The sequence below is a fragment of the Cicer arietinum genome, chromosome 4, assembly GCF_000331145.2.
Source record: "Cicer arietinum cultivar CDC Frontier isolate Library 1 chromosome 4, Cicar.CDCFrontier_v2.0, whole genome shotgun sequence".
Classification (NCBI taxonomy): domain Eukaryota; kingdom Viridiplantae; phylum Streptophyta; class Magnoliopsida; order Fabales; family Fabaceae; genus Cicer; species Cicer arietinum.
The window spans coordinates 2874344-2883353 of record NC_021163.2 but is presented as its reverse complement, the minus strand read 5'-3'; the positions used below and the strand labels follow the sequence as shown (position 1 = coordinate 2883353).

Sequence of the window (9010 nt, the reverse complement as noted above, 5' to 3'; positions counted from 1 at the left end):
AAAAAAAAAAAAAAAAAAAAAAAAAAAGTAATTAAGCACTAATTAAGGTGTATTACCTATTTGCCTTTTGCTCAGTATCAAATTTTCCTTCAATTTAGAATCAACCAAAGAAAGTCTGTCTTTAAAACTTGATAATGTATAGTCCCTGAAATAAGAATCACATTTATATAATATTTTCACAGTTGAGTTAAAATTTGGTCAATAAAAATTGATATATTTGATTTATGATATAGATTTGTGTTGACTTAAAAAGACTATAATAATAATGAAAAAGAAGATATAAAACTTACGAAACAGCAACAATGTTGGCAGTAGCAGCAACAATGGAAGCAATGATCCAATAAACAGCAACAGGAATATCTTGCAATGCATCAGACAAAGAAGGAACTTGAAGAGTGTCATAACCAACACCACACCACGTGGCCCATTCATTAATGTGCATAAGCACTTCCGTTATCAACACAACCAAATCTGTAGCAGGAACCTTTCTGCTTTGAATTTGATTAAGTTGTTTCAAAGAGTTAACAAATTGATCTGATGTTGAAATATCAGTGAGGTACAAAAGATTCCCATATTCCAAAGTGAATGCAGCCAGAGTTATGAGTGCTTTTGCATCCCATGAATAGGTTTTCAGATGTTGAAGAATCCACATTGTTGTTTGATGCACATAACGTTCTCCACGAGGCGTTGTTATCATCTGTAAATATCAACACACACTTAATGTTTTCAATTTGAAATAGTTATATACACACTTATATGTTACTAAATATTATATGAAACAAAGTCTCCTTTTTTTTATTTGATATAAAAGTCTTCCCTTTATGAAGCAGAATAAAGTAGAATAATAATGATTATGAAATCAAATAACCTGACAAGAAATCAGCTTCAATGTGCGAAATTCTGGTTGGAAACTGGTTACAGCACCTCTGTTTTCTGCTACCCTTATCTGTGACTGTGATTCACTCAGTAAACCAATAAAAACTTTAGCATTCTCATATTTTATTTGATAAACATAAATTATTTTCTATATAATATTTATATACCAGTACATTGGGAAAATGATATTATAAATAAGATTAAAGTTTAATGATCATAGATTGGTGTAAAATAATTTTACAATGATATTTAATGAAAAATTATAATATATTTATATAAATTTATTTGTAATTATAATTTAAAAATAACTGTAAAATATATATTTTAAACGTAATTGTAAAATTATTTTATATCAATGATAAATGTCCTATTTTCTGATAAATTTATATGTATAAAAAAATTATTAATTATCAATAATGTATAAAGTAAAAAAATAAACGAGGGTAGGTGAATTTACCCTATGGATAACATTGGACACAATGTTGAAAAGGACATCTTTATCACACTTATCATCATCATGGAGGTGGGTCAGATAAACTTTATCCAAAATCTGAGAGTCGTTAAGATCAAATGGGTTTGGCAGTTTAGCTCCATTGGACAGTGACATTGTGATAAATTCAACTTTAGGCTATATTTCAATTCTTTAATTTGTTGGGGATAAGCAAATTGGATGCCTTGTGTTGTTTTGTGAGATTGGTACTCCTACATATTTATAGTCTCCATAGTCATAAGAGTTTACACTTGGCATAATTACTTTAGTATATTAAACTTGAGTTTAATTAAAAAGTGAAAATATACTAAGTAGCTTATGATGGGGCCTTCTTCAAACGTGAAATGTGCCACATTGATATGATTTTCACAACATATCCCTTGTAGGGGTCACTATGTTTAGGATATCATTGTCTATTTCCTTGGGATTTCACCAAACTTTTGAAAAATATGATTTTTTTCCACTGTTCAAATAGGAAAAATAAAATATAATAGCTAAAGAAAAATGTTATGTTTCCAAGAAAAGAACAATGATATATCCTTAATGTTATCAATAAAGATGCTTTCACGAGAATCATGACAAAAATCATATTAACATCTTATTACACCTTTGACACACAAATACATAGACAATCAACCTATAATATTATTTTTTTATTAATAAATCAAGTGATAACATAAGATTTATATACAACTTAATCATGAAAAATATCTATTTATTTATGCATTTGACAAATTACTGAATTGATTTTTACTAATGTCATTTAAAAAAAGATAAATATAAATCATTTTATAAATGTTCAATAATTTTATAGTTTTTTTTTTTTTATTTTGTAATGAAACATCATCGTCTCACTTTTATCTTTTATTAAAAAATATATTCTTTGCATTCAAAACAAACATTGAATTCTAATTAATTTGAGTCAAATTGAGTGGATTCATTTCAAGAGTTAAAACTCTCTATGAGAGCTTATTTGGCATCTTTCTTTTGTGCATGTTACCAATGGACATCCTTAGCCAAGAACTCTGTTTCCTTCGTACAAGGAAAAGCAAAAAGCAAAGTATCATTATTACTAGTAGTAGTCTTATAAGGTGGTTTGGAGAACTGTAAAAGGTTACATATTCAACTCATTTTTCTAACAAAATTAAAAATTAATTATCAATCTTAAATAGTTAAAAACAAAAATTGAGAATTAAAATAAATAAATAATAAATATTTCACAGGCCTGTCTAAAGCTCCACCCATTATAGCTCTACATAAGAAATAGGGGTGTGTACATTTAAATTGATATAAATAAAAATTATAAATTCATTCAAAAAAATCAAATCGACACAAAATCAAATTTTATTGGATTATTTGGATATGTTTGTGAAAATCACTTGGGTGAAATTAGATTTCAAATTATTATTATGAAACCAAACCATATATATTAATTTTATTATTATTAGTATGAAATGTTGTATTATTTTTATTTGTTGATTTTTTTAATGATACTTAGAACTAGTTTAATATAATATTTTTCCACTATTTAATATATGTTACATATATAATTGATTTATTTAATTCGTAATATTAATTTTTAGTATATTAATCATTAGATATGTTGGCATTATTTAGTTTATAATATATTATTTGACATAATATAAATATTGTAGTTATGAAACCATGGAAATGATATTCAATTAGATCATATTTTTTTTCACGTAAGCAATCTAAATCAAATTCATAGTATTTTAACTTTTGAATCGGATAATATTTTGTGTCACAGTCATAAATTTTATTTTTTTCATTTTTAATAGTGTTGATAATAAAAAATATTCTTAAACATTTTAAGAATAAAAACTCTCGCAGAAAATAATTGTAATTTGTAAAAAATATTATGTATTTTAAATTTATTTAGTTATTATAATTATGTATCTATAAGATTTAATAATATTCTTCTTTAGTAAAAATAGATATACTATTTTAATGTTCTCATCAAAAGAAATTATAGATCCTCCACTGCCAACATTGAAATATCAGTTTTTTTTGTATTTTTATTGCACTTAGTGTGTATATTTTATTTCATACTCATTTCATTTTAAATATCAATAAAAAGTATTATTTAATTTTTTTATACAAAAACATCATAATTTTTTTATAAATGCTATTTTTTCGTAGTTGAAATGGAACTCCTATCAAAACCAATGAACAGTGTGCAAATTGGTAAGTGTTCTTTTGAGAGATATTCTGAAATATATATTGCAAATTTTCTTAAATGTGATGATTAGATAAATATTGTTAATGTTCTTATTTTATCAAAGTTGCTTGCTTAGTGGTTGTGCATAATATTGTTAATTATTATTAAAAAAAATTAGCTCAAAATTATATATTATTATAATGTTTATTTATAATCTTATCCTTAATCTTAATTTTATCATACTTTTAATTTTTTTAAAGTTCATACAAAAGACAATTTGAAACAAGTGTAACAACTATATAAACTATAAAGCTATATCATCACAAACATATCATTAAAATGTTAATACTTCTCAATTTCTATTAATTTGAGTAATAAAATACATCTCCCACACTAACTTATTAAAAGACATAACATTGCAACTTTTGTCATTACTATAGTTATGTGCTTGATTTGTAGAGAAAATAAAGTATATATGACAATAAGATAAAGAGTAAAGAATTAGATAAATATTTAATATATTGGTATAAGAATAATAGAAGGAAAATACGAAAAGAAAGAAAGCTATTTATAAAATGACATAAATACCATTACATTAAAATAAATTTATATAAATATATATTTAGTGTATTTTTACTATTTGTCAAAATTTATATTTTGTAATTAATAACTTTTAAATTAAAAGAATTACAAAATTATCTTAATCTTAACAACATTGTAACCTAATTCATACTAACTTATTAAATAAATCGCTATTACAAGATAAATCCTTCAAAAATACTTTAAATTTATATATAATTTACTTCTTTTATCTTAAACTTTTCAAGTATTTTTTTGGATAATATAAATATATTAGAGATCATCATTTGAGAGAGATTTGTGTGTTATAAAAAGATTTGGATAGTGTTATTCTCTGTTAAAATTTTCCATTATTGTTTTTTCTTGATAAGTGTCCATAACACACATGTTAGCTCAACTAAAATAAAATAAAAATGACACTATATGTTTTTATTTCCTTTGTAATATTTATGTTGTGATTGTAGTACTTAATTTTCCAGTGTTTGATTATCCTTAGAACATCATAGAAGAGTATCTATGTTCAAAGACCTTTCCAGCAAACTCATCCCATTGTTGGTAAAATAATTAAGGAGGAAGAAATGCAGATTAAAGTAAGCATAATGAATTTTATTCAATGAAAACAAGATTGAGTAACTAACATAGAGACGAATTATATAAAGCCATTATTGAGGTTCAACCCATTCAAGAAAGGGGAACAAAAGTGGCTATAGCACACAACGAAAATTCGTCTTGACCAACAACACACACATACATATTAATGAAAGTTAAGAACATAAATCCTCCTTCATCCTTAATGAAAGCAAATCAATTGCAGCAACTTTTTGGATCATCACGATGGCAACACATGTAATTAACAGAGGAAACTTCCATGACACGTCCACAACTTGGATTAGGACAACTTATAGTAGCCAAAACATTTGAAGAATTATAAGCACAGGAAACACGTGAAGATATCTCTTTAAGCTTAATATGATAATATTCTTTGAAAGCTACATCAAAGCTTTCTTTGTCAGCCACATTATTTTTCCACTTGTCAAAATCAGCAACAGTTTGATACATAGGTTCACCATGACCCGTAAGTGTAACATGTTGCCCTTTACTTAGAAGAACCCATCCTGATGGATCTCGTCTGAGACAAAGTAACATTTTAACTGCGTTTTGTATTTCGCAGTCTATTTTGCCTTGGCATGCTTTGTTCTGTTTTCTTCCATCTATACCCATCCAGAAGTATGGGATTTTTGCTGGGTCTTCTTTTCCTATTTGGTAGTACTCAATGGTGAAATCAATGTCTCCTATGTTTTGTTTTTTTTTAATGCTTCCTATTGCTTTTGTGAAATTCTGAATCCATTTTGTGTCGTCGCCTCCGTAGATGAATATGTAACGGTCCTTGTTATTCTTCTCCTGATTCACAAGGTAAAATAATCATATGAATATGAATATGAATGCGTTTATTTAACTATTTATTTAGTAATCAATTAATTACCTCTATGTCGTAATCTACTTTCCTCATTAAATTCCAAAACCACTTCCATCTCTTACGGATATCAGCACCATCCGTTTTCCTAAAAGGAAAAGCATCAAATCCCCATTCAAAAATAATGTGCATTGCATTCTCATTCATCACCTGACCTTGAGGATCAATCACTGATACAATAGGGTCACCCGAATAATTCAATCTCTCCTTTATTATTATCTTCCCTGGTAGCTCTGAGAAATATTCCAACACATGCCATTTTATGCTTTCCTTATACTTCCTAAACTGTTCCTTGGACTTTTCATCCCAAATATCCACAATAGGGATCCACAAAATCTTGAAATCCTCTTTCTTGAAATCCTCTTTCTTGAAATCGTTTATCTTTGGTTCTTGGTTGTCTTGTAATCTTTTGTAGATTGAATTTAATAGCGAAATCTCATCTCCAATGCTGTCTAGGCTAGAAATGAATAGCAACACATAGTTATTCTTGAAGACTTCAATACCCTGATTGACAATAATAAACATGTTGGTCACGTGAATAAAAAATATCCAATATATGTAAGACAATAATAGTTTTAGCACTAACCGATTTAACTTTGCTCTTGTCTATAAATATTGATGGTATTTGATCAGATCCCTTGCCTTCTTCGGTCACAAGCCTCAAGAAACCTACAACATCTTTAATCTTGTCATACTTTGCCAAAATCCCTCCACTAGCATTCATCCCATCTGCAAAATCCCTCCATTAGCATTCAAATCATTGAAGTAACAGGAAGCACCAAAGTACATATGTAGTTATTTATGTATGTACCAATTTCCACTTGAGAATTTTCCAAATGATCCTTCAAGCTCTTAGAAACTTCAGTAAGCTTCTTTTTATAAACAGATAATGTATGCTCCCTGAAAGAAAACACACATTGAGAATATAGGAGAGAAAAAAATAATAATATTTTCCCTCTCTAAATTGTAAAACTTACGATATACCGACGAGGTTGCCAGTAGAAGCAACAATGGTAGCAAGCGTCCAATAGACAACAAGAGGAATTTCATGCAGAGCTTCTGACAGAGAAGGAACTTCGTCTAAATTATAATCCAAAGCAGACAATGCTGACCACTTTATAATGTCCCGAAGCACTTCCAATAAGAATGTGGCTAAATCAGTTATATCATATGAGACTGTTCTGGATACAACTTGGTTCAATTGCTTCAATGAGTTTCCAATTGTTGTTTCTGATGATTGAAGCCTATAAAGGTGCCAATATTCACCATACTCCAAACAGAAAGCAGCTAGTGTTATAAGTGCTTTTGCATCCCATGAGAACCCTTTCAAACGTTGAAGAATCCACATTGTTGTCAGGTGTACACATTCTGGAGTGCCACGTGTCGTTATCATCTGTTACCGTTCACACTATATTTAAATTCTCCATATATTTTATGTAACCATTAACACATATCATTATCTCATTTTCATTTATATAAATAATTATAGCTGTCGGTATTTCATAGTTTTGACAATTTGAATTCCACGAAAATATCTAAAATACCATAACGTAAATGATAATTAACCTGGCATGAGATCCTCTTCAGGTCAGGGAAGTCTGGTTTGGAAAAAACCTGTGTCTGAAAACAATTAAATTGTCAGTTCAGTTGCATAGTATATAAATTAAAATGTACGTGTTTGACATTGTTTGCTATTTATTATATATAAATAACATAAAGCTTTGTAATTAATAATGACATAAAATAAGTGAAGTAAAAATTATATATTAAGTGAAGAAGGAAACTAGGTGTGGTAATAATTAATTAATTACGTTAAGAACAGAATTAGAATTAGTTGCAGAAATTTGAGATGAGGCAGAGATGATGTTGGAGACAAGCTCGATAAGGATTGTCTTATCGTAACTTTCATCATCATTGAAGTGAGTGAGATAAACTTTGTGAACGATCTCATAATCTTGAAGTTCAAAGGGATTAGGGAGTTCAGATTTCTGCTCATTTGATAGAGCAGAGGAGAATGCATTATTAGACATGATGATGATGATGATGTGATTTGTATCTCAATCAAATTAATTATTGGTTTGAGCTTTCTAGATGCGTACTTCCCCTATTTATACTTGGAATTATAATAATCAGCATAGACAAGTACTACTTGTATTTTTAAAAGTAAAAGTAAAATAAAAAACAAGGTAGCTTGCTGTGTGCATCAGGCATCACCTGTTTCTAAGCGTGAAACATATGGAATGCGGTTTTTACAATAATACCCTCACATGTTTGCTATGTGAGATTAGCTTTATCAGGTATTTCATTGCCATTTTATTGAAATTGAAATTATTGTTCTTTTTTGTCTTCAATACGCCAGAGAACAAACTTTTGTGTTTGTGAATTTGAGTATCACGGAACTTTTGCTTTTCAACCAGATATATTGAGACAAAACATAAGGAAGATAGTGACACTCCAATGCAGAAAACAAAAAGAAAAATTCATAAATACACTATGTTCACTACTTTTTTCTTCTACAATAAACGTCATAAACGAGAAACATATAAAAGAAAATCAAATAAAAAATTAATTGTTTTGATCTTCATCCTTATTTTATAATTCATTTTAGTCTTTTACATTTTAAAAGTTTTAATCTCATCTCTTACATTAATTTATAACATTATAAGGGCATAAAGATCTTTTGTGTGATGCGTTAAATGACTATTCAACATGTCTTTTGTAAACCTACATGTTTTTGATGAAGACAAAGATCAACAATTATGGTCAATGCAACAAGATCAAAAAGAAGATCAAATATCTTCATTAATAAGCTTCAAATCCAAACATTAAATGTTAAAATGTAAAGGTATATGATACAAACCAATATTTCAATTACATGAGAACAATTCATATTTACATATGCATTTAAAGTATTTTCAAAAGTCAAAACAACATTAACAAAGTCTTAAAAATCATATTTTTGACAAAATACATAAGTGTATTCGAATAGAGCATCTTGTATTCGAATACAAAGCAAGTTAGAACCAAAAGTCTCAAAGATGTATTCGACTACGACTATGTGTAGTCGAATACACTGCAAGTCAGTGACCAAAATCCTTATATATGTATTCGACTACAACCATCTGTAGTCGAATACAAAGTAAGTCGGTGGCAAATTTTCATTAATCTGTATTCGACTACACACATGTGTATTTGAATACAAGGTGTAACTTTTGAATATTTTTGACATTACAAAGAGGTGTATTCGAATACACACATCCTGTATTCGAATACAACTGGAAGCAATACAATTTTTCAGATCTGGAATGGCTCCAAATCATTGTATTCTTTCATCAAACCTCTTAGGTCAATGGCCACGAATCTGAAGAGATGTTTATGGAGTATAAATACTCCATAACTTCAGATCAAAGAA

At 28.1% G+C, this 9010-nt stretch overlaps 2 protein-coding genes across 3 annotated transcripts in view; both read right to left on the bottom strand.

Moving 5' to 3' along the window:
• LOC101493939 (protein SIEVE ELEMENT OCCLUSION B-like) overlaps window positions 1-1552 on the bottom strand; it is a 3893-nt gene extending 2341 nt beyond the window's left edge. The window contains exons 1-4 of the mRNA XM_004495277.3: window positions 1334-1552; window positions 869-952; window positions 291-697; window positions 57-145 (exon numbers count right to left, since the gene is read on the bottom strand). Of these exons, the coding sequence (XP_004495334.1) occupies window positions 57-145; window positions 291-697; window positions 869-952; window positions 1334-1483 (730 nt within the window). The 5' untranslated portion in view covers window positions 1484-1552. The remainder of the gene's footprint in view (window positions 1-56; window positions 146-290; window positions 698-868; window positions 953-1333) is intronic.
• A 3157-nt stretch (window positions 1553-4709) lies between these two features.
• LOC101493185 (protein SIEVE ELEMENT OCCLUSION B-like) lies at window positions 4710-7688 on the bottom strand. Of its 2 annotated transcripts, none has more exons than XM_004495274.3 (7): window positions 7410-7688; window positions 7165-7218; window positions 6576-6991; window positions 6410-6498; window positions 6185-6327; window positions 5608-6102; window positions 4710-5525 (listed from the first exon to the last, which is right to left on the bottom strand). In XM_004495274.3, the coding sequence occupies exons 1-7, from the start codon at window positions 7626-7628 to the stop codon at window positions 4929-4931; spliced, it is 2013 nt and encodes a 670-aa protein (XP_004495331.1). In that variant the 5' UTR covers window positions 7629-7688; the 3' UTR covers window positions 4710-4928. The 2 variants fall into 2 exon arrangements, with proteins under 2 accessions (XP_004495331.1, XP_004495332.1); XM_004495275.3 differs by having other exon boundaries at window positions 6194-6327.
• Between the last annotated feature and the right edge of the window lie 1322 nt (window positions 7689-9010).